This window comes from Pleurodeles waltl, chromosome 6 (genome assembly GCF_031143425.1).
Source record: "Pleurodeles waltl isolate 20211129_DDA chromosome 6, aPleWal1.hap1.20221129, whole genome shotgun sequence".
NCBI classification, from domain to species: domain Eukaryota; kingdom Metazoa; phylum Chordata; class Amphibia; order Caudata; family Salamandridae; genus Pleurodeles; species Pleurodeles waltl.
Window position 1 is genome coordinate 1,686,440,435 of NC_090445.1, and position 27,083 is coordinate 1,686,467,517.

Consider the following 27,083-nt stretch of genomic DNA (forward strand, 5'->3'; position numbering starts at 1 on the left):
CCCAGATGGCAACACAGGCACATCTGCACTGTGTGTACTGGCCCATTATTGTCTCTGGGTGGCAGCAAACTCCGAGGAATCTCCCCAAGTCTACTCACCTGGTGTCCTCTGCTCTTGTGATCACAGCCACATCTGGACCTCACGCTCTAATATCAGTCCCTGGCAAGCAACGTATGCTGAGGTCTGTTTAGTGGCCCAAATGTGTCCTCGATGGTGTGTCCACATATCTTTAGGATTGGTGAGCAACTGGCTACTTAGCATCCTTCCCTGTCCCAGTGACCCCATGGCTGTGTAATTCTGGAATCGAGGTAAAACCTTGGACAGATTTACAGCACAAGCATCAAAAATAGTCTCACTAATACCTAGTATAGCAAATGCCAATCAACTTGGTGTTGTCTGCCCAAACAAGTCCTAGGTAACGTGAGCTGTTGGGATAGATATTTATCCTGGATTTTTCTCTTGGCCTCCCATATACCCATAGATCCTAAAACTACTTCTGAAGGATCACTCTGGCAATTCTCATCCAAACTGAAAGGTACCTTAAATAACTGGGGCATTGGTGTAACGTATGGGCCTTTACACTTCATGTGACCCCCGGGCCCACAGTTTTAACAAGCATCTCTAGGTGTGGTTGGGGCGCCCTCTGCTACCTCCCCCATTCATGGACCAGTAACTCTTGCAGAATGATCCATTCCCATCTGGTTTCCTTTCACACCGAGTTACCTGGGATTCATTTGACTATTCGCGAAAACGTGGACCACCTGTGAAGAACTCCTGTCACAGAGGCCTCTCTGCTTTCCTGACCCTTCTGACTTCCTGGTTTGCCCCCCCCCCCCCCCCCCCCCCTTTGTCAGCATGTGTCGCAGACACCCCCAGCAGACTGGTCTGTGGACCAGCCACAAACTGTTGCACCTCCTCTGTGCAATCTCTCAGAAGCTGCTCAATTAGCAGCAGATTAAACCAATCTAAGGTGCATATATTCGTCCCCTTGGAAACCTTAATGAAGAATGCCAATCATGAGCATCTCCTGGATCAAATTCAGCACTTTCTCTGCATTCCGGAAAGTTTGTTCTGTGGTCAGCCTGAACCGTCCAACAATATCCCTGACAGTCATGCTGGGTCCTGTAGCTGTCACTCAACTCCCTACAAGCTTCATCGCCCGCTGGTGGTGGCCTGCTCAGTAAATGCCCTGTCAGCATCACTCATCTGCAGAAGGTCACATGCAGAGTCAAACCCATTCAGCCACGAAATTGCATCAGCCCCTAAAGTGCAGTTTGGACAAAGTATTTCAAGACCCGAGGATGTGGTGGTGATTTTCCAAAGACATGCTACTCGCTGCTGTTAAAGATGCGACTGTGGCAGTTTCTGGCTTCAACTTTCTCATCCAGGGCTGAGAAGCTTTATAGCTCCTTCGCTCTCTCTTACTTTCTGAGACTTTACTTACTTCCTTAACAACTCTGCTGCTCCTTGGCTTGCCTGACTGCCACAAGTCTGTTTTCTTCTAAGCAGAACTTCCTTTTTAGGGGTGAGCGCAAAACGCTCTGTCCCCTGCTGTAATCTCTCTTCGGCTTCTAACCATGCACATGTCACGTCAGTCATTTTTTATTGGTTTGTGGGCTTGCCTTTTAAAATCCGCTTGCTTTCATTTGTGAAAGGCATTCATACGTCATGTCTTTTCCGGTGTTTAGCCCACCTACGCAGCACCGGTAAACTACTGAAAACGTATGAGGCTCGATGTTTTCAGCATGGTTTCCGGACTACTTTATCTTTTCATTTTCTATGCAGCGCAAATGCGCTGGCGTTTACATAGTGCGGTCGTGCTCAGTTTTTCCGTTTTCAATTCCAGAGCGATCCCGCTGCATTTTACATAGCGCGATCCCGCTGCGTTTTTTTTCTTTTAATTTGTGTGGCAAGAAAAGACCGGTTAGGAGTTTACAATGATAACATCTCTAACTCGAGCAAATGCGAGACCCGTTGCATTGCAAATGTTTGTCTGAAATGCTCTGTGCTTTTAGCATTCTGCAGCACCAGCAACAGTCTTCTAAGCGCTATTACAGTATAATAAATGTGTATAGTACGGCTCTCCAGATATGGGGTGCTTGCAGTTAAAACTGGGGATGAGGGGAAAAGAGGTCATAGGTAGAGCCACAGTCACTTGTAGATACTGACAGAAGCATCAATGTTTGTGCAATAGCTCAGCCACCTATGTGCTCTTCCACAAACCATTGTACTTGCCCTGTCCGGCTGTAGGATGCTCTCAGCTCCTCTGTAGTCATGGCTCCCACTCAGCTTCACTGAAGCACTGGGTGTCTGCCACTGTTACTGCACACTTCAGAAGAAGAAGAAGAAGACAACTAAACATCCTGCTTGCAAACAGCATCAGGTTACATCGCCAGAGCTTGCAAGACTGCCACAGCCGCTGGAAATTCAGTAACCGAATACTACTACATGAGCATGAACAAGCACTTGCAATGCAGTGGGTCTCACATTTGCTCGAGTTACAAATATTAGCGTTGTAAATTCCTAGCTGGACTTTTCTTGCCACATACACTGAAAATGAAAAGTAAAACAGTTGACATAAGCAAGCCAATTCAAAGCGCCGCAGCTGCCAAGGGCATGAGTGCGAAGGATAGACACAAGAGGAAAACGAAGTTCGCTTGAAGTCAATCGTATCGGCAAACGTGCAATTATCCATGTAACAGGGGCAGTCAGCAAGGCGGTAACAAAACTGTCCATGGAGGGACAAACATAAAGCATTTACCAATGATAACAAAGGTTTTCTGAAAGGCTAGCCCATGAATGAGAGATAGTGATGGGCGTGCGGTGGGCGTGGTTAAAAGCCCACAGATTGATTACAATATGTCAGAGCGCTTTCACGATCGACCTAAAAAGGAATACTGGACTACTTTTTTTTTTTTCTTCTTTCAGGAGAGAGCAGAATCTAACAGTCAACACTTACTCTGGAGGTAAGCGTGGGGAACATCTACTTCCGGCAGCAAAAGTTGGCTTCCAGTGAAATAAACTATCGTATTTAAATCCCTATGTGTAGTATTCAGAGCAATTCAGAAAAAGAGAGCGACACCCTTACGAAGGAAATTCAACCATTATGTACCAATAAGGAATTTAGGCTCCTTCACTACTAATCTCCTCTGCATCCCTAACTTTAGAACGTGAGACCCGGAGGGCGAGCATTTTCAGGGAAAGCGGAGCAACTATGGAATAAGTTACCAGTCTGCCTAAGAGACAGCAAGGACCTTTTTCAATTTAGGAAACCACTGAAAACCTGGTTATTTCCTGTATAAACTAGTTTAACTTAGGAAGGGTTTTGGTCTAAGGAGTTGTCTGTTTTTCATTTAAGAGGCAAGCACCAGGATACTTTTGCTGCGAAAGTCATGCTTTATAAATGTTTTATAAAATAACAATAAGAATAAGAATCATCTAGGATAGACTGTCCAAGCAGTCTGATTATTTGTGCAATAAAAGGGTAATACTGGAGTTACATGTAATAAACATGAGGGAAACTTTAAGGATGTCTGTGGTACTGAATTACTGGAGGTTGCCCCAGTAAATGCAGCATCATTACCTTGTGTGCTAAGCATGGGTGCGAGAAGAATGCACCCAGGTATCACGGTTACATCACATGAGGCTTAGCAGACGAGTAACCAAGCATGTTGCCCGTTTGTGATGCTACACCTGTGTCTGTGAGTCATGGTCCACTGATGCCATCAGGTACCAGTCAGGGTAGCTGCACCACAAGTGGGTGATAGGACACCACACTGGCTGAAACTCACCTTTGTGGAGGTACAGGGGCTCACAAAGGCGATGAGCTACCTCAATGGGTGCCTATCACAGGATCACACGCTGGACCAGGGCCTGCCAGGTATCAGGGCGAATAGTGGAGATGAGCCACCTCGTGGAGTGCGTCCTGGAGTGTCATACACAGACCTTGCACCGCAAGTACCTTTTCAAGCAGGCCGCTGAGATGTTCAACTTCTAGCAAGGCTGGGCCGCCAATCACCATCTCGGCTCTTGGTTGGACTTAGCTACGCTTGCTTGCATCCAGGTCCTGGGGACACCTGGCATTTCCAAAAGTCCAACCAATTCAAAGTTCACTCCAAAACGTTTGGGAGAACAAATCTTTGCATAGTGCATTTTTCCATCAGATATTCGCAAGGTAATTGGTAACTGGGTATAAAATAGCCTCCATGTCACTTGAAACCATCACCCTATACCTCTAGAAGCTACACTGGCTCCCCATCCAGAAGAGATGCCGGTTCAAGATGCTGACCCACGCATGCAAAGTCCTGCACAACGAAGGACCAGCACACATCGACAAACGAACAACCGTCCACCAACTGACCAGACACCTGCGATCCCCCTCCCTTTTCCTCGCAGACACCCCTCCTCCTCAGCTCGGCAGATCCAACAGCAGAGGACGCGCCTTCTCTCATCTGACGGCCAAAGTCCAGAACGACTCTCCCCTGCACCTCAGGAACGCCACATCACTCCGGGCATTCAGAAAAGGACTGAAGACATGGCTGTTTGAATGAACAGGCCACAGTGAAGCAGCTACCAACTCCAGCCAGTGCTTAATTTGTAAATAAAAAGGTGCCAGTGCCCAAAGCTCTCCTCTTAAACACGCGGCTGTTGCAATTAAATGTGCGAACACAGAATACTGAGGCAGCGTAATCCTGAAGCCAACGCAGACCTCTTCAATCCATTTAAACCACTCCCTGCCCCTTCAGCTCACTCTTGCAGCTTTCTGCTTTCTCCCTTTGTGACACTTTTTTGCTTTTTTCTTCTTCCGTCTTTCCCAAACGTGTATTTTGCTCGCAGCAAATGCTTGAGGCAGAAGACTAAGCCCAGGCCCTCAAAAATAAGAGCCGGTGCTCAGCAATGGAAATAACAAGCACAAATTAAGCACTGACTCCAGTGCCTTGAGACCCTCACAGGTGATTTACCGCGCTGTATAAACGCTGATAGGTTGACTGATTAATTGATAGCACTGGACAGGCTCTGTTGTCAGCAAAAAGCACAGAATGTAGGGTTGGGGCATCACACCAATGTTTTCCAGGGGAGTGCGTCCTCCGTGAAGCCACCAAGGCCAAAGTAATTATCCCACCTGGCTCTTTCGGGTTACATCTTGTCCTGCTGGAACATGTGTTTTTTATAGTTTCAGCTGGACCACAAAAAGTGATTCCTGGCAACGTGTATAGAAAACCTGACAGTGCCCTGAGCATCACAATTTATTTCAAGGGGGGTTGGCAGCTAAATAAGGAGCGTGTCACACAAGTTGAAAATGGGTGGGGACACCTTCTACCTACCACTACACCCCACAAACCTAGGTGCCTCACACAGACAGGGGCATCCCCACCTGGGTAAACACCTCGCATGTACCCACAAACCCACATGCTCCTGGCACAGGCCTCTTCAACCAGAAAACATACAGTGAAAACAGGGAGCAGGCTAGCATGTGGAAACTGTGCCAGGAATTTCAACCCACATACATTGGCACCATTTGTGCCCCCTGCGTCTCCACGTGGCCAGGCCTGAGGTCCACGTTGGGGTCTCATGTCTCTGCTGTGTCCCAGACGGCAGACGAGCCACCTAGGAACACATCTTACCCGATGCCCCCCTCCCGTGTTTAGACTGCTTACGGTCGGTATAAAAAATAGGCCCATTGAAATGATGTGCCATGGCGTTTTCTGAAATATTATGGTTTGTATGGATTGCCACACAATCCGTTATCTGCCGCATAACCTGCAGAGGTTAATTAAAAAATCAAGTGGAACAAAAGTTGCTAAAAAACGAGGCAACACGTGTTCCCGTGCCATGGAAGGCCCCTCGCAAAGGTTGACTAGTCATCTTTCGGTTACCTATTGCTGTGTTTGGTTGTTAAACTGGTACCAACGAGGTGGAAATTTTGCACAGACCGTGTTATCACGTACAAAATAAGCAGTATTATCACAAAATGCGCCGCATCATGATGCAAAATGTGCCTTTTCCTGGTGCGTAAATTAGTGAACTCTGCCGCGTGATTTGGTGGTCCCTGCCGCATAATTCCAGTGGCCCCGGTAAAAGGTAACTGAGAGGACGGCCTCTTGTTAGTGTCCGCATTTTCTGGTTAAATGAGGCTAGATGCGAAGCGTGAACTAGTCGTGAACAGGTCGCCCGCTCCGCTCTCCCGTGGCCCCCGGACTGTGCCCCGGTGGGTTTCACCAGCCCCTCCATCATTTCCGGCCACATAAGCCCACGCCAGGGAGGGGGCGAGACAGAACTGCCGTTGTTCTGTGGAGGCAGATTTACAGACCCGGCGGTTTCTAGTGCAGGCCTGGGTTTTAATGACTCCACTAAATTTACCGCCTGAGAGTCATTTCCCCTGTCAGGAGGGGGCCGGGGTCGCTGGCACGTGCCAAAGGCCCGTCTCCATCCATCCACACCTGCGTCAGCTGGGGGCACACGCCTGGCTGAGCCACCTCCTAGCTGAGGAAGGTGATGGGCTGTCACGGACAACGAATGGGTCCAGCCAAGCGGAGGAAGGCGCCGGGCGAGCACAGAGAAGTATTCCAGCGCTGCAGCGGGGGACGTGCATTAAACACACGATGGGCCAGCGATGCCGACTGCGCCGGGGCGGGGTCACAGGGGTGGTAATCACAAATGAAATATTCGGTAAGTACTACTGGTCCTTCACCGTCAGGCAGCTGCATACACCAAAACATGCAGTATAAATGAAAAATGCATTTAATTAATTGTTACCTATTGGGGAATGCGCTCTAGTACATTATGAAACCTCTCAGTTAATGCGCTGCAGATGTCTGTCTGTAACCAGAGAGCCACAGAATTAAGTCTTGGCGTTCAGGGTGAGGTGTGAACCCGAATGAGCCAAGACGACCCCCCTCGCCCCCTGTGAACAGGCCTCAAGCCTTACGCAGAGATGGCTGCAGGTACATGGGTGGTAATGGGACAGGATGAGGTATCAACAGGGCAGAGGTGGTGGTATCCAAAGATGAGCCTCTACACAGGGCTCGAGTTTCATACCTCCATTCGGGAGCAGTCTACCCAGTGCGGGTGTACGCTTTGCATTCTGGGAGATGGAGTCCCTTTTATCCCTGTGCAGAACAAGAGGCAGAACGCGCAGTAAAACCTGGACTGGATGCAGGAATCCTGAGAGCTCCGTCTTTCAGAAGTGGAACTGTGATGGCCTTTGAGGGGAGTTAGATCTTGGGCGATGGGAAGAAGGGTGGAAGTACCGAGGCCCCCCTCATGTCTCCCACAAAGCCCTGGGGGGTTCGGGCATCACGAGACCTGAAGGCCAGGCCTGGAAGAGGCCTTGGAAACCTTTTCACCAAGGTGGAAGCTGGGGACCTTTGGGAGGTAAGCACTCACCAAACTGCATACTCCAATTACACCTGAAAAGGACCCCCTCGCGGGTTAATGAATCAAAAACTCAAGTGAACGTTTATGTGCAAGAGCCTCATCCAACACAGCCAAAATATACCAAGGAGAGCACTCCCCCTTGGCCTTACCGGTCCCTGACCTGGAGCGGGATGCAGGGTTTCAGTGCAAAAACAGCCATAGCAACTGGTGTTTTTCTATGCATTACTCACACCATACTTCTTGTCATTTCTAAAAGAGATAAACATCAGGTGTCACTACTACCCATGTACCTGTACCGACCTTATCAACGCCAGAAGGATGAAAGGCTGACATGGGAGATTTCGAGATTCGAGCTTGAACGATGTTAGTGAGAGCGGACACACTGATCTATCTCACGGACATGCAGTGTACGCCGTGTCAAAGTGGTGGGGGTGGGGGTTTGGGGGCAGGGGGGGAGCTGGGGTAGCAGTGTCAGAATTAAAAAATCAGAATAAGCAGAGGTGGTGGAAAGAGGAGTAAGAGTTTGAGGTTGGAAACAGAGGGCCTGATTTCGAGTTTGATGGACAGGGTGCTCTGCCACGAGCGTGGTGACTAAACTCCCAGTGCGTCTGTCCTACCGGAAGTCGCTCCGTGCCCCTGTTGGCTCAGTCATTAAAGGTTTGCTCCTACCACCTGGTGGAGTACTGACTGCTGGATAAGGGCACCACACTGCCCACCCTATTTACACTGCGTGGTCTGTTGTCCTTTTTTAATGTCTGAAGAATTTGTTTTAGAAAAACAAAAAGTACGATGGCTGGCCGACGTGTGGGCGTCCACCAAACTGCTGGTGCCATCAAAGGCGCTGCTGAGATGTCTGTTCCTCTTCCAATATAGATCACCGCAGGGCTGGAGGGGATCTCTAAACATGGCGGCCCTCAGTGCTTAAGTTGAGCTCGGTTGCAGGGGAGCCCACCGGCATTCATTTTTGTGAACCAACATTTATTTTTCATCAACAGACTTTGTTCCAGAGTGAGAGAGAGAAACACAAAAGCCGGAAAGGACGGGGAAGAGAAAGATGGAAAAACAGCCACAAAAGGGGGTTGAAAAATACCCGCAAGAGTAAAATACAGAGGCAGGACGTGTGTGGTAGAGATTATCGAGACACAGTGCTTAATTTGTAAATAAAAACGTGCCAGTGCTCAAAGCCCTCTTCTTAAACATGTGGATGCTGCAATCAAATGTGCGGGCACTGAATACTGAGGCACCGTATCCTGAAGCCATCTCAGGCCTCTTCTATCCATTTACAGCCACTTCCTGCCCCTTCAGCTCACTCCTGTAGCGTTCTACTTTCTCCCTTTGTGTTGCTTTTTCGTTTTTCCCTTCCTCCGTCTTTCCCATATGTGTCTTTTGCTCGCAGCAAATGCTTGAGGCAGAAGAATAAGCGCCGGCCCTCAAAAACAAGTGCACAACAAGCACAAATTAAGCACTGAAGAGGCACCGGGTGGACTCAAGGCTACACAGCCTTGATATTCGGTACCCTGACCTTCAACAGAGCTGGCCCAGGCTTGTGAGCAGAACTTTGGGCCCCATCACTTAATATTCTACAAATTACGCACTGGCGGGTCCTCTCTCTGCCAGGGTGACAAACATCAACACCTGCCCAAAAGAAAACACATCCGCTCCCCTGGGCTGATGAAACAAAAGAAGAAAGCAGTTCAATGAATGTAAGCAGTGGAAGGATACCAATCATCCAATTTTTGGCTAAAAAATTTCTTCTGAGGAGCAGCAAACACAAAAGAGTTAAACAAACAATTAAACAACAAGCAAGAAAATGAGACTGACAGGAAAGCCAACCAATGGTATGAAATGGGCTGACCCAAAGCGCCCTCTAAGCATTGGTATTGCCTACTATAGGTCTTCAACCACAGCTAGCTAAAAGGTGTTTGTAGGCAAGATCTAGAAACGGGAGCTGATGCTGAAGACAGTCACAAAATTTGTACAGGTGGTGAGAACTTCTCAAAAAAGAACAAGCATTGGCAAAGCCAATAGGTCTCGCCTGTGCAAGAGGTATTGGCTTTGCAAGTGAGTTTTAGCCATGTCGTATAACAGCGTCGCTGCCGTTCATCATGGCTAAACGTGGCATGGAGAAAAGTGTCATGTAGTGTCAAAGAGTAGAATGTTGGAGAGTGAGGTAGAGCATTACAGAGTGGAGTGGCATTGTGTGGAGCTGCACAGAGTGGCATACACTGGAGTGGCATAGAGTAGAGTGGACTGGTGTAGAGTGCATTAGCGTAGAGTCTTGCAGAGTACAGTGCTGTAGAGTGCAGTGGCACTGAGTCCAGCGGCTTACAATGCAGCATCGTACAGTGGAATGGTGCAGAGTTAAGTGGCGCAGAGTAGACTGGAGCAGATTAGAGTGGTGTAGATTAGAGTGGTACAGATTACAGTACAGTGGTGTACAGTGCAGTGGCATAGAGCAAAGTGAAAAAAACAACTAAGAAATATGTAAGAGAAGTGGATACCACAAACATTACATAAATGTATGTAATGTTTGTGGTATCCACTTCTCTTACATATTTCTTAATTGTTTTTTTCACTTTTGAATGAGTGCCTCACATATGTTTTTTTATCTTTTTTTTGTTTACTTAGTAGACTTGTTAGGGGTCTGGGTGTTCCCCTGTGAGTGCACCGTATTTATACACTGTGCCTTACTTAGTCCTTGAGCGCCTTTCTTTTCCCCTATATTCACACCCCATATTTTTCTGTGCATAGAGCATAGTGGCCTAGGATGGTGCAGAGTGGAGTGACTTGGAGTTGAGTGATGCAGAGGGCAGTGGCGCGGAGTAGAGTCAAGTGGCATAGAGTGCAGTGGCATAGAGTGGTGCAGAGTAGAGAAGCACAGAGTGGTGCAGAGTAGAGTACAGTGTCATACAGTGCAGTGGCGCAGAGTGTAGTGCAGAGCAGAGTGGCATAGCGTTCAGTGGGGTAAAGTGCAGTGTTGCAGAGTGGAGGAGAGTGGCATAGAGAGCAGTGGTTGCGGAGTACAGTGATGCAGAGTACAGTGCAGCGGCTTAGAGTACAGTGACAGAGTGCAGCTGTGGAGAGTGCATTGGTGGAGAGTGCAGTGGGTAAAAGTAGAGTGGCGTAGAGTGCAGAGGCATGGAGTGGTAGATAGTAGAGTAGAGTGACAGAGTGCAGTGGCGTAGATTGTTTCAGAGTAGCAGTGGTGTAGAGTGCAGAGGCGTGGAGTGGTAGATAGTGGAAGAGCGTGACAGAGTGCAGTGGCGTAGAGTAGATTGTTTCAGAGTAGCAGTGGTGTAGAGTGCAGAGGCGTGGAGTGGTAGATAGTGGAAGAGCGTGACAGAGTGCAGTGGCGTAGATTGTTTCAGACTAGCAGTGGTGTAGAGTTGAGTGGTGCAGGATAGAGTGCAGTTGCGTAGAGTGGCAGAGTGTAATGGTGTAAAGTGGTGTAGAGTGCAGTGGCATACGGTAGATTAGAGTAGCATGGAGTGGACTGGCGTACAGTGCAGGGGCATAGAGTTGAGTGTTACAGAGTGAGGTGCATTGGCATGGAGGGTACTGGCATAGAGTGCTGTGTTGCAGAGCGTCGTAGAGTACAGCGACGTAGACATTGGTCTAGACATTGGTGTAGTCTAGACTGGAGTTCAGTGGCAAAAAAAGCAGTGTTGTAGAGTGGTGCAAAGTGCAGTGGTGCAGAGTAGAAAGCAATGGTGTGGAGTTGCGCAGAGTGTAGTGGAGTGGCGTAGAGTGGAGTACTCATGGTGTGGTAGTATACTGCCATTACAGACAACACATTTTCAATTGAAATGACCATTATATTTGCACAGACATATCGTTTTACTAACAAAACTGTACAGTGCACAGACAAAAATGTGTGGAAATTGCATCACCCAGTTTAATGATTCGTTTTGATGATATTAAAGTATTTGTTTCCAACCCGCTTCAGAAATAACAAAAAATGTGCGTCATTTGTGAGTTCATAATTCTGATATATTCTGAAACACTTACACAGTTCATTTAAATGTGCTGTGTGCTAGAAGAAACCTCTTTCCTACCCCCAGTATCCAGCAAGATTGTCACATAAATCCTCTCACTTTGAAGTCAGAGAAAGAAGGGTAAACAAGCACCCTTGGAATACAGTGCCTGACATTTGACCTCCTATATGAATGCACAGCAAATGTAACAAGATAAGAATACGTTTTACAGCACTCTTTACAGAAAGGGGCCATTCAGAAGAATTCTGTAAATAAGGTTTTGGCAAGGGAAGGTATAAACTCAAGCTCAACAGCCTAAAACGAATGCAGTCAGCAAATGGTACACAAGAAAATGTAAGTTACAAACCACAAAGCCAATGGCAAGCAACAGGCAGAATGTATTCCTAGGTCAGATTTCTGAATGTCCCCAGATGTCTTTAGCAAATCAGACAGCTTTGCTGTCTGGTAGGCTGCAGACGAAAAATGAAACCTCTGGGTGGGGGGAAAAAGTAACAAATACTACACAAAAGGGCAGCTCATGCAGCTGACAAAATGGGAACTATGAATTAATTATACCAGGTTTTCAAGCTGAACTTTCTGCTCTATGGAGTCTGAGCTTGACTCGCATTGCGCAGGTGAAGGTAAGAACTCAATTTACCAGGACACATGCAACGCCTCTAGGCTGCCGCTCCAGTGACCAGCGCATGCCCTGGTGCAAGGTAACACAATGCATACCATGGAACGCTGCCTTAAATTTCCGCCCCTCAAAAACACTCACTACAGAGTTTTACATTAGAGCAGCAACTGACTCTCAGGCACTAATGGTAAAATAAAAACATCAGTAAAAAAAAAAAAAAAAGGCTAGCGCATAGCAGTCAACACATTCTTAAGCAGTTAACCTGCTGAAGCACTACCCCTTGGGAGTTGCGTTCCATCTACAGGCAGCATTAGTCCTGTTTGTGGACATGATATATGCCCCTAATAACCATGTACGACTGCTTTGTGGCAGCTCGTGAATTTTCATTACAGTTACAAATATTACTAATTCCATAAAATCTATGTTTTGCGCCGTTTGCTTCTAATCACCCAAAAGCCATATTGTTTGCTGTTTGCTGATCAGCTATATGGCGAGAACGGAAGCTTATGTACCCGTATGAGTGGACTATTGAGGAGAAGCTTTATTACTGAAATGCAACATGGTTCTTCTTGATTCCAATTCTTCATATATTTAATATCTGGTGTTTGGTCTTTTTTCTTGCTCTGCTTTCTTTCTTTCTTTCTTCTTATCGTGGATTCACACAGAGAGTGCAGCTAACCACTGCTCCTTGGTTATCCAAGACTGAACTTCTCCAATGGTTGTATCTACTGGTACCGGATTACCTCTTACGGTGACTTCTACGAATGCCGAAGGGTCAATGCAGTGCTGGTGCCAGTCAAATCCTGGAAGCAGATGCCACCAGCATTACAAGCCCTTCAATGGACTCCAAGAGCAAGGCAATAATCATTCAGGGCTATCAGCATCGCGTACAGGCTCTTTAACGGGCATTGGGCGACCCTTGCAGCAAGAATACATTTTGCCCGTAGGACTTAAACAGCCTCAAAGAAAAAAAATGCATGCTTTAAATTGATATCCCTAAATATTGCAAATCCCACTTGGGAGGTTTCTCTTTCTCAATCCAATTTGCAAAATGATGGCTCTGTTGAGAGTGTATTAGTGAAGGTCGTGCACACACGGAAAGAGACTGCTCATCTGGCCTTCAACAATGCTTGAGATCTCTTCCCTGATCAGAAGGTAACTAACTGTCCACACTGTGAAGAAAACATCTTCAGGCCTCAAATGAGAGCTTGAACTGGCATCCAGCCACCACCGATGGATGAATGCTGAAACAGATCTGCGTACAGTAGCCAATTATAGGAGGTGACACAACTCAAACACCATCACCAGATAAACATAACAGGATGGGATGAATAGCAGGCATGCACCCAATTCCTTTAAAAACCTCCACTCATGTGGACCAGAACAGATCACAACCAGCGATTCTTACATGGTGGATCAGCACTTGAACGGGGCTACACCCGCTTTACTTTGCTACTTGATCCTGATGTGGACTAAACCAATCCTCAGCCTCACAAAATCCTTGTAAATCCAGGACTGACTGTCTCACTTCTTCAAAATTAAGTACATCAGTTCATCACAGGAATCAGAATCGTATCCTTAAGGTACTCCTAAGCCCTGGTCTGGAATCCAGAACTTCTCTTCTAGAAGGTAGAACCTACAACATGCGCACAAGTACAACAAGTCCTCTGCTCCAGAAGGAACCCAAGGGAGGCCATCACTCAGAAATGGAAAACTGAATCACTCTGCCGCAGTAGGGCACAATCCTCTCTCTGCTCACTACTCACACCACCAAACTGAGCTCGTACTCAGCTGTCGCACACACATCAGTCTAGTGTCTGAGACCCCCCATATCACTCTGGGGCCTGGACTCTGATTTACAGCTACAGTGAACTCTCATCAAAACAAAGGACTGGTTCTTCAGCTACACTTTCCCATCCACGGCAATGTAAGCTCAGTCCTGAGCTAGGAGTTTGTCCGTGACTACAGGCCACTGTTTTTTCCAACTACAGCCGACATCCACCAAACACCGTAGGGAGGCACAGATTAAGCTCACGTTACACAATAACACAAGGAATCAACAGCGTGTGCCTAAACACCATGCAAATGCATAAAGTAGCCTCCATAAGGTCGCCCTAGTGCAACCACACCTGTGTTTTTTTATATCCTTAGATTAGTTTTCAGCCACACTGTGGCCGTAACATCTCGCATGCCAGAGCCTTTCATCCATTACCAAGGACCGCACATTTGGACATGAACCCTTGCAGATTGTCAGTGGTGTTGATTTGTATTTGCGGCTCGCCATCACTCAATTGTACTCAACAGCAGGAGCCAACAGCACGTTCTCACGTGCTGGGCCAATGCTCAGGCTTTCCCAACTAATGTTGTTAGAGTGAAAGTGCACTGGTGGTTTTGGACTGTGGTAACTCAAGTTACCAACCCAACTAGGGCCACAACCAGCATCAGGCAACCCTACCGTACTCAGCCTAATGGGACTGGTCCTAATGGGAATGGGTGCTGGTCTTCAACACAAGCTTCCATAGCTTGCTGTCTACTCAACCGTAAGCCTTACCGCTTGAGGGGTCATGTATATCCATGAAACCAAAGGACCAATCAACCAATGAAGATGGGAGCAGGCAACATCAAGCTTTGCAAGATAAACTTTATAAAGTGTCACCTTAGGGCCTGAAACCCATCAGGACTACGGAGATGCTAGTAACAGGGGTTCGGTGAAGGCTAGTGTGAGTGCACTACTCTTACCCCACTCTCCCCCTAAAACATACACACTTAAGTACAACATCAGTGTGCGTGATTCAGAGCAGGTCTCCCCACGCCACACACTTCACCATACGCTCATCGAACACACACCCAACCACGCATGTCCCAGGCTTTCTGCCACAAAACAGACCTGCCTGAGTGCCCCAAGACCTTACAAGTGGTAGTGGAGTGCTATATGGACCTCAAGCAACATCCCCAGTGCAATAAAACGAACACATTTGTTACAACGCAAAACAGCCACAGCCACATACTAAAGTTTCAAAATTTCAGGTGGTAAAAAGTGGTGTCTCAAGTTCAAGACTTCTGCAGAATTTTACAACACAGGCTGCCTATGGACGTACATATAAGTAGACCACATTATGAGGCTTAACAACATCAAACATGTAATTGTAGAACATGATTATTTGTCTTCTACGCCAAAAGGGTTTATTAATCACTTCTTAAGCAACCTGTTTCTTGCAAAGTAGTTAGGAGTTGGAAGCTGTATTTGAACATAATATATTAAAAAAAAATTATGCAGCAGAAAGTATCTGCAAAGCCTTCCAAGCATTTAACAAAAAACATAGCATAAGCTATGTACTGGAAAGGCGCTTGTTGAAGCCGAGGGTCTTCTTGGCGGTGATAAACATGTCTATGAGTAACCAACATAGCACTAACGTGACCACGACGTAGATAGACTGCGGTGGGGGATACCACTGCAGCGGTGGATACCACCGCAGCCACTAACCCCAGCGCGGAGAATGGAGGTCTTCATAGTGCATCAGGTATCAAAAAGACAGAGTCAAACATACCCGGGAGTGGAACTTCTAATGTGCTTTAAATTTAAAGGCATCGAGCTGAAAAAAAAAAAAAAGTAAAAAAAATCCTAAATGCTCAGAAAACTGTTTTCAGAGTACAATGACTGTTTTATGCAAAATACAGAGGAATCTTTTTGGTCCCCAGGTAATGTCATCTGCCAACATACCAATATATTTTAGTAATGGGAATCCCACGATTGCTGCCTAACTTTAACACAATAGCAGCCGCCCTCGACATACCCTACATTATGACCACTTTTAATTTTAGTTAGTCACTATTTTTGAACTATAGATTTTGGATAATTGACTTTTGTATATACAGGGAGCTATCCAGATTAAAAATAATATTTTCTTCTCTGTAATACTGTCAGACTCCTGTGCTAACTGTTGTATATCAGACTCAGGGCCTGGTTTAGATATTGGCAGAAAGATTACTCCGCTACAAATGTGACGGATATCCCGTCCGCCGAAATCTAAATCCCATTGGATATAATCGCGGACAGGATATCCATCACCGTTGTGACAGAGTAATCCCTCCGCCAATATCTAAATCAGGCGCTATGTCTGTGTTCAGAAACAGCCTGACGTAAACAAACAAGTTTATAACTCACTGCAGTAACTTATTAAAGGAGAGTTCTTATGTCTGAACATCACCATGTAAGGCAGGGAAACACCACTTCAATCTTTGACTTTGCAGTGCAAATCTGATGGGGTTTCACAAAGTTAATTCTGGTCACTCCTTCATGACCAGACTCTGCAATCAGGTCTCAACTACTGAGTCCTTATTTTCTCCATCAGCCCTCATGGTCTCTTTTCCAGAGATCAAGTGTCAACGGAGGAGGGAAGAATCCATGTTTAGTAGGCTCCAAACTCTTCCCTGCAGAAGGTTCCCATCCCGCCTGCACAAAAGAATGGCTGGTCAGCACCACTTACCATCACTAGAACAGATCCTGACTAGCGAGTGGAACTTGCTGTTTATGTAGGGATTTCCACATGGTTCCTTCTCTGGTGAACTTCACGCTTGAACCATAAGTGGCTGAAAACCCTGAAGCACTCTCTTGAAGTATAAAATAGGTGGTCAGTAGTGGTGTGGACCTGAAGACCTGCTCCTTATATAAGCAAACTCTACTCCCTTCTGGCCATTGCCCCATGTCAAGAAGTTAGAGCAATGGTGTCTGCTTGGATAAGGGAGGTTTTCTGGCGGTCAGCAGCACCATAAAATGAGGGCCAAGTGGTGAATTCTGGTGCACAGAAATCTCTTCTGCAGCCGCCTGTCTGGTGGGAATGCATGATTAAGGCATATGATCTCAGTCGATACTGGTATATCTTTCCCTGGATAATAAGGTTTGTAAAGAAGCCACCAGGTAACCTCCCGCTATGCACTCCTGTCCCACCCTCATAAGTCGGCTTGTATGTGACAGTCAGTCCTGATTTAGGATGGAATCTACATAAAACAGTGGAGTTTTAGAAGCAGTAATGCCTCCAGCACATACTCCCGGAGAGGAGCGTTCAGGACCACCCTGCCCTATAATAGAGAGGCACCAGCACCGTCACAACGCACACGGTTGCCTGCTTTCCCTCATGCACTACAAACAGCACAATTAACTCAACATCACACACTCAACACTTGATTGGCTGACTACCATCCAGGAGGGACTGATGCTGTGTGCTGGTGCTTTGGGAGTGAAACAGCATTAAGGCTTGTGAGGGATCATATTAACACCTTCAATGTTTGACAACTTTCCAAGAAGGTTGGCAAAATCACACTGAGCCCCAGGACGCCATTTCTCAGAGCTGTTGCAGGGTGTGAGGGATTACAGCTATTAATGGAAAGTGTTGTACGCTGTAGCTGAATACCAGCACTGAGGAGGGTGAAGTCAAGTAGCCTCTCTTTAATTTATCACCACCAGCTATTTAACTGGGAAGATGTTAGGCGGCCTAGACATGTATTGTGAGGTACAAAGTATCATGAAAGGTGGACGTCACGTAGGAACTCTGTGACAATAGTGAGGCACCCAGTCTCCTGTCCCCATGCAGTGAAATAATGTTATTGATATACAGAGTAGAAATAAACATGCTATACTATAGCATCCTGACTCAGATATATTTTCTATATTATACACACATGCCCTCTAAGTACTTGTATCTGCCACAGAGAATCTCTATTTACTTATACTTTGTCTCATCTGTAGCCCTCTAAGAACTTGTATCCGCCACAGAGAATCTCTATTTACAGATACTTTGTCTCAGATGCAGACCTCTAAGTATTGTATCCGCCACAGAGAATCTCTATTTACAGATACTTTGTCTCATCTGTAGCCTTCTAAGTACTTTTATCCGCCACAGAGAATCTCTATCTTATAGATACTTTATCTCATCTGTAGCCCTCTAAGTATTGTATCCGCCACAGAGAATCTCTATCTTACAGATACTTTGTCTCAGCTGCAGCCCTCTAAGTACTTGTATCTGCCAAGGCAGAACCTTCCTCCAGTTGATAACCACTTGTACCACCTGCCCCACGGTACTGGATAACAGTCCTTAAGAGCATCTGGGTCCCTTTCCCAAAGGTCCTCTCACCCAACTCAGCACATTTGTTATCAAGGGAATAGCTTTCACTGGGTCTTTCACCTGACAGGCGCTTCTACATGTAATTGTCAAGTAGACAGTATGTGCTGATAAATGCACCTCCCTTTTGAGTCTATACTGGTATTATAGTGATTTATTTGCAAATGATAGTACACATTTCTGAAGCTAACATGGAACCACAGATTACCCTTGTATTGACGCCAAAACACAGCCCCGTTCGTGCACAACAAAGCCACAAGAAAAAATATTAAAACAGCTATTGATGTGGAATACTTCCTTCATCTTTTACTGTGCTCCATAACCCAGAAAACTATTCAGGTGTACTGCACATTTAGCATACTCTGAAAGGTTTCTTTGGTAGGTACTGCAGAGTGGAGCGGTGGGTGCATATTAATTTTGGTGATCATGTCTCCCTTTACAAAATATTTTTTTGTATTTTGCTATTAAAGAAGCAATTACTTTGTGATTTCCCCTTACATACCTATTTTTCTTTAAATAGGAACCTTTCCCGATATCTTAAAATATTTTTTAATTAATTTGCTGCGCAATTGGTGTTGCAGAATATTTAAGGAAACAGTTGAAATCGTAGGTAGAATAAACAATGACAAATACCATAACAGAACCAGATACCAGATCAGCATCAGTAAAAAAGCTCTATAAACTATAAAAACTCTATGAACATGTTTTAATGCAGCTTCTAAGAGCATCATTTGCAGTGTCCTTTATGAGGCATCATCAATTCACTGACCTCAAGCCGTTGAAGAGCTGCTTCGATTTATCCAGCAAGTAGCAGAAATCAGTCACGGTCTTCCGCTCACCCTGAGGGACATCGTCCTCGACACCTCCGCTTGACATAATTTCGTCCGGAACAAGATCGCTCAGATCACTCCTAGAAAGATTTAAGATCAACTCATCAGAAATATTTAAGATGAATTTATCAGCAAGATTTAAGATCAATTTATCAGAAAGGCGTAGGAAGGGATTTTGTGGACAAGAGACTTGATCAGACATTCACTCATTACCAGGTTTTGAAATTTTAACATCATGGACAAAACTCAAATTTAAGACCATGCCCTGGGAACATTCATAAAGATTCTGGGTTAAGCCACACCCAACAAAGGAAGTAGGTTTTGCGAGGACTAAGCAATTCTTAATTATTCAAGTAATGCTCTGTGTGCTCCAAAATTTAAACTAGGTTCAATTATTAGAAGTGGTTTTGTCATAGAAATTAACAAATAATTTGTATTATGTGCCACAAAGAATCATGCACTCTTAAAAAAAAACCATCTCAAAGGGGATTTCACAATGTTTTTTGACAGTATTACAAGACATCAAGTATCTGTGGCAATTTTTAAGTCTGCCCTAGAGACAGCTTTAGCTGTCTGACTAGACTCACACCCCCTCCAAAAATATAAAAAAATACATCTATGCACATATGTGTATATAAACACTCACACAAACACAAAAGAGCCGTCAGCTCTCCATTGACTGATCTGTTCAAGTATTCTTCAGATTTTGTTTCCACCCACTAAAGCGAACAGCACGAGGCTTGGGTCAGATATTGTAAGTGACCATGATTTGGTTTTGCACATGTGTACAAGCCTCTAAATAGTAGTCCATTTCATTGACAGGGCGGAAGACCATTTTCTGACTTCATTTGAGGTTATTTATAGTTATTATTGCAATGGTTCATTTTTTACTTATTGTTGCAGCAAAAATTAAGTTTACTTTTAGACAGCAGAATTGCTATCTTGTTTGAACACCTTTTGCAATTTTTATGTCCACTGCTAATGTTTGCAAAATAAATAACTAAATAAAATTAAAAACGCTGGAGGCCTGCTAAGCCCATGCATGTTGGCTTTGCCAATACTTGTTGTGTACGGATTTTAGAAAGTGAAGCTTGCCCAGGGTCTTTGAAACAAACCCACGAGTGCGATGGAAGAGATTCAGGTAAAATCAGAACCTCTTTCCAATTTTGGAAGAAAATATAAGTCAGTATTCCAAATAGTGGGACTAAAGTGAAACAGTCATTAAGTGTGGGATCATGCTACCTGCCCACAATGATTCAAAAATAGAGAGCAACTGGACGTGTCAGACACAATCAAGGCACCAAGAGTCAAGGATGCATACATTTGGATGGGCGTTTGATGCAAAAAAGGCCATTCAGAAGATAAGAATACATTTGAGTCTTCGCCACAGAAAGTGACGTTTTCCACCCATTTCAATGTATGGAAGCCACTGATATTGACACTAACACGAGCGCCGCCATGTTAAAGGCGTACATGACAATAGCCTCGATTCAGATGGGAGACTCCTGATTTGCAAAGGCAAAAATGGCTTTGTTTTGGCTGTCTACCGCCTGAAAATGCTTCTCCTTCAATAGAAGTCAATGGGGAAAATACATTATGTTTCTTTGGGCGTTGGCATGTATGTAGAGGTGAACTCAGGTCATCTCCCTTTAGTTTCCGGATGGTTTATTTTCAAACCACTAAGAAGAGGAGGCCACACCAAGCAGAAAGTTCCAACCTTTGGAGTGGGATGCTGTAACTGGCACCCCGAGGTCATGACTGGGCTTTTAAGAGTGATCTGTTGCCTCTGCGGCTAGATACGACTTGGATGTTTCATGAGGAGTTAAGATAACCCGTGCACGTCCTTAGAGTCACAACATCCTTGGACATTCTGCCTCAAAACCTGACATTCTAGCAATAGAACCAGACTTTTCAAAATCTAGGTCTAAGGGCTAAAAACACATCTTGGACAGCTGAATGTTCCACCCTAAATAGTACAAATATACACAGACAGGGCATGAGTCAACCCTGCATATTATAAATATAAACAGACAGGGCCCTGGGTCCACCCTGAATAGTATACATATACACAGACGGGTTTCTGGGTCCACCCCTAACTGTATGCATATACAAAGACGGGGCTTTGGGTCCACCCTGAATAGTATACATACACACAGACAGGGCTCTGGGCCCACCCTGAACAGTATTAATACACACAGACAGGGCTGTGGGTCCACCCTGAATAGTATACATACACACAGACATGGCTCTGGGCCCACCCTGAATAGTATACATATACACAGACAGGGCTGTGGGACCACCCTGAACAGTATTAATACACACAGACAGGGCTGTGGGTCCACCCTGAACAGTAATAATACACACAGACAGGGCTGTGGGTCCACCCTGAACAGTAATAATACACACAGACAGGGCTCTGGGTCCACCCTGAATCGTATTAATACACACAGACAGGGCTCTGGGCTCACCCTGAACAGTATACATATACACAGACAGGGCTTTGGGTCCACCCTGAATAGTATACATATACACAGACAGGGCTCTGGGCCCACCCTGAATCGTATTAATACACACAGACAGGGCTCTGGGCCCACCCTGAATAGTATTAATACACACAGACAGGGCTCTGGGCCCACCTTGAATAGTATACATATACACAGACAGGGCTCTAGGCCCACCCTGAACAGTATACATATACACAGACAGGGATCTGGGCCCACCCTGAACAGTACACATATACACAGACAGAGCTCTGGGCCCACCCTGAATAGTATACATATACACAGACAGGGCTCTGGGCCCACCCTGAATAGTATACATATACACAGACAGGGCTCTGGGCCCACCCTGAACAGTATACGTATATACGAACAGGGCCTTGGGTTCACACTGAATAGTAATAATTTCTCACCTCAAGCTATTGGCTAGTTAATGTATCATTCTGTCTTGCATGAAGTGCTTCTGCTAAAAATGCACGAAGGACAATTTACATCTTAAAATTACTCTCACCTTCAGTTCTTTATCTCCTACTATATGCATTCTACTCAGAAAGTAGAAATATTTTAAGTACTTTTTCCTAGCATTTACAAAGGCAACAGAACATTCTTCAATGAGACAAACAGCATTAGGGAATGCAATGTATATAAATAGCATCTGTGAATGCCCGTATTTACATGTGTTGGCACATTAAAGCCAGACATGTTGGCTTTGCTAACGGTTATTTTAATGAAAACATTCAGGCAATTCCTAATGTTTCAGCAATTGAACAATTAGTGTCTGTTGTTCCCTCTTTTGTTAATTTATTTCATTATCATTTGCCTAAACGTCAGCTCGACAATCACTCAAATTATATTTCTTGCTCGAGTATTCTGACATTCAATACAACACCATAGCCCCATCTAAATGTGTTAACCTATTGCTTCCTTTTGAGCGAATGCAAAAATGTGAAACACCATTTAGTAACCAATAAGTCTAACGCCAAAGAATGAGTGGGCCACCCCGGACATCTTCATAAGATGGATGCCTCCTACATCTCCAAAGCCTACTGAACTTTACTACATTCACGACTACCTGTCGTAACATGAATGAACGTCAAACAACACTTATCCTTGAGCAACAAGTCACAAGTCTCTGTAGCAGGATTACTGTACATACCACCCTCTGCAGGACAAACATCAAAGCACCACACCAGTCGGCAGCTTCTACGCTATATCTAGTGATGTGAAGACCGCAGGTGGTCCTCAAGAATTTGTCCTGCATCCTCTCACACAAGGTAGAGAGAGTTGTGTGCAACAAACTGAACAAAAATTCCATCATCTTCTCAGCAGAAATCAGGCCTTGTAGAGGTTGCAGGTTCCTAGTAGAAAAGGAAGAACACATGGCACTCCCCTTCACACGACTGGATCATTCCTCACAATGTTCACAACTTAAAGTTGTAATGATTAGCCCAAGGTCCCCACAAGGCTCAAGGCATGCTTAGAGTTAAACCTTGGGAGTATTAGAGTATTGCAGCAGGTTACTATCTTCGCAATTACTGTTACATTAATATAATTCTTACTATAAAATTACCTTTGGTATCATGTTAAACATTACTTTTATCGTGATTACTTTTATTCTAAATAAAGTTACCACTCTGATAGTTATTATTATTACTATGATTACTTCTTTATTACCAGAATTAGTATTAAATGATCATTGTTGTTTTATATTTTTATTGTTAATATGGTTTTTAGTCCAATTCTTACTAACACTATTAAATTACTTAATATGATTAGTAGAGCAATTAATGTTCTAACTATTTATTATTACCACTAGCATTAGTTTACAATTACTAAATGCAGAAAAAGCACGTATAATATAAAGTGTTGCTTTCACTTGAAGTTCTTAAAAAGATGACACCCTTGCGACCTACTCATCATTGCAAGAAAAATCATTTATTTAACACTGACGATGCAACAAGAGTTTAGGTGAGAACTTGGAGTTTGCGCCTTTCTCCATCCAGTAAGAGGCTGGTGAAGCGCCTTCACCTGGTGATCTAACCAACTTCAAACAAAGCCATACAGAACACCAGTAGGCCACAAGCTTTCTCAATGCATCTTCTAGACATACAAGCCACCAAGAAATTCATTTTCCAAAAGAAGAATTTATCTGAATAAATTTAACTGTGGTCAAAATCAAATACTTGAAACAAAGGCCGAAAGGGCGGTGATCATATTCATTCAGGAAAAAGCCCCATCCAAAAACAAGCAGTTGAGACAGAGAAGAAACTGGACCCTTCAACTTTCTGTTGCCAAAGACTAAGAAACAGGAACCAAAGGAAATAAGGTTCATAACTTTGGCATTATTTAAAGTTTGGCGGACGGGTTCCACTGTCACTGATGTGATGGATATCCCATCTGCCTTATTACGATTTCCATAGGATATAATGGAATCGTAATACGGCGGACAGGATATCAGTCAGATTTGTGACGATGTAACCCCATTCACCAAACTCTAAATCAGGCCCTAGATTCTATAAGGTTGATTATTTTATACAGAACATAATCGAAGAATTTGACCTTTGCTAGCTAATGTCCCGGGACTAAAGAATACAGTTCAAGGTAGGCTACCTACTCTTTTAAAAACAAATCTGTCAATTAAGAAAAAAAACAGACCGTAAGAGTTCAATGTTCTTAGGTAACCAAATTCTATTTATTTTGCTTCAAACAAATCTAAGAGGTTTTACATGTGTCAAGACTGTTCAGTCTTTAAACTGGGAGCAAATAAATACAAATATTTCAGGGAGAGATATTCCCTAAACGTTTTTATTAATGAATAGCTGAACTGCAACAACCTATATGTTTTATGTTTATTCATCTCACCTTGTAATCTAGTCTACAGGTGTAAGATCCAGGACTGTTACTGCAATATCAACAAATAGGACACAGGATACCACGGATCTGAATATTACACAACGAAGAACAAACATCAGAAAGCTCCTTCTACCATGAGACTGAAAAAGTTGCACAAGAAAGAATGATGCTACCATGAAGAGCTATGAGTTCATAAATAAGAAAGCAAGTGGAACATAAAGCTCCGGTCTGACTGAGACTTAATGAATGCACAGAAATTATTATTTTTAATTCCAAACTCTCCAAGTTGTTCTATTTCACTTGATCTGGCTTGTAACATTTCTGCATGGGTGTAAATTGCACATGGGCACACTGTTACCATCCCCTGCTGAAACTCTACCCGACCTACCCGAAAAGTAACTCCAATCCTTCCAATTTGATTGTCTCCACGATATCAACTGATAAAGATGAGTTTAAATATCATATAGGGCCCTCCCCACCAGACCTACTACGAGTTTTCCAGTGGGCCGACTGGCGGAAACCAGTCAGCCCAGTGGAAAAAGTGCTGCGGCATTGGACTCATATCCACATGAAGCCAAGTCCATTGCTGTCACACCGCGGGGCTGTCCAGCACCGTTGGAATGCGAAATGTCTACAAAGCAGACAGTGTGCATTCCAAGGGTGCTGGACATGGGGGCCCGCACTCCCCATGCCTTGGGCGGTGCAGGGCCCCCCTTGTGGCCGCATGCACTTGTTCTCCACCAGCCTTTTCATGGTGTTCAAACCGCCATGAAAGGCTGGTGGAGAACAAGGTTGTAATCAGCCAAGCGGGCTGAGTTCACCGCCGCCCTGGATGACTACAACAAAGAACGCCATCACCCCGTCGGGAGCTGTGATCCTGGCGGGGACGGCGGTCTTTAGGCGGGTCCACCTGGCTAACTCGTAATGTGGCGTTTGGACCGCCACAGCAAGGCTGGCGGTCTTGTGACCGCCAGCCTCGTAATGAGGCCCATAGTAATTTGCTTAGCAGGTGTGTTGACTTACCAAGATGGTGTAGGCAAGGAACTGGTGCTCTGTGGCAACTTCTCACAAGGACGTTCTCACTACTTTGGGACCATGAAAAAGCATCAAATCTGCAGACCACTGTCCTATTCCAAAATATTCCAATTGAGGTTTTTCCATAACTTCAAAAATGTCTGACTCATTTAAATATTCAATCTCATATTTTAGTGATGGTTGTTTATAGGGAAGTTTTGCAGATGCAAAGCAGTGCTATTTATATAAATGTAATACTCTGATTCTCACTGGACTCCTGATATGACCAAAAAAACAAAAGTACACAGTTCCAGCCAATAGACTAGTACAAATGTAAACAGTAAGTAGGGGAGTCTATGACTCTGCTCTTATTAGAACAAGAGCCCTCACTCACCAAATGGTGACATGCTTCATCATCGGGCTTTTGCTCCTCGTCAGGCCGGCACTGCAATGCCTGACGGGCCCCTCGTGGGGGCTCTTTGCCGGAGATCTTTTGAATGTAAAGAATGCCGGTAGCTGAGTGCTAGTCTGTGGGATTGGTATATGGGTATGTGAAAATAAAAATGGCTAGAGGTCTGGAAATATCGTATTTAATCAACCCAGACCCCTGTCATGATTAAAAACAGAGTGTGGGTAAGGATTAGAAGTAATGTCTAGTCCACCCTCAGAAACAAAAAAACTGTCAGTCCCTGAATTAGGGGAATGTGGAGAGTTAGAGTACAGAACTAACTATACTTCTATCATCGGGGTCAACATGTTTCTCGCAAAAAATGTCTGTTAAGATCGGTGCGATTCGTCAGGACCAAAAAACGTACCTAATCCACATGTTATAACCCAATACGGGATTTCTTCGTACCACAAAAACCCTCATTGTATTAAAGGATGGGCCCCATCGGGATAGCGATAAGCATCAGTGGTCCAGGCTTGTATACTCAACCCGCTCGTGTGGCCACCGGGTGGATAACCTACCCCTGCTCCGAGTCACAGAAAAAAAATATATATGACCACCATAAAGAAACATTTCCTTCTTGTCTCTCCTGATCCAGTACTGCACACACCTACTCACCCAGCCATAAAAGAGGTTTCTCCTGACTATATATAGATTGTACTAATCACCCCAAGGCAGGTCATGACACACTAATTGTAAACTTCACATTATTGTAAATAAATCTTAATCACTTTCTTCTATTGTTTTACATGCACTGGTCTTAACTCGCCAGATGGTGAAAACACAATGATACCCAACAATTACCCCTGCTACCTCCAGCAAGAGACCCTGATCTATGACTACCTCAGAGGCTCATATCATCAAGAACTCTGAGTGTTATATTGCAATATATCAGTGTCTAAGAGTGCAATTTCTTGAGCCAAACATGATGGAGTGATGGTGATACATGTCATAGAGCCTTACTTGCATAGCGGGCCACGGATGTCTCTAAAGCAATTCAACAGACTTAACTGTCACTAGAAAAACACTTTAAAATTAGAGGACTCACAAATAACAGTGTCTTTGCTGATGTGAGTTATGAGAAAACTATTTAAAAGTTAATTTAAGCTGTAAAAAATAAAGCTGATACTTCTGATGTTAACTATCTATTTTATTGAATATAGAACAATAATCAGTTTATCCTATCAACTTGGTTCTCTCCCTGGTTGAAATCATAGTAATTTAGGAACCAATGTTAAAGATAAAAGTGACTGAGTCCCGCAGAGTGTTCCCTGTCATCTTTGCTGAAATTGTTATTGTTGTATCACATAAAGTGTGAACTGCTAAGCAGTCA

General features: G+C 44.6%; 1 protein-coding gene across 3 annotated transcripts in view; it reads right to left on the reverse strand.

The window, feature by feature from the left end:
* Positions 1 to 27,083, reverse strand: part of SCAI (suppressor of cancer cell invasion) — a 538,528-nt gene that overhangs the window by 255,314 nt on the left and 256,131 nt on the right. For all 3 annotated transcript variants that reach the window (XM_069241740.1, XM_069241742.1, XM_069241741.1), the window contains one exon: positions 18,877 to 19,017. In XM_069241740.1, coding sequence (XP_069097841.1) covers positions 18,877 to 19,017 — 141 coding nt within the window. The remainder of the gene's footprint in view (positions 1 to 18,876; positions 19,018 to 27,083) is intronic.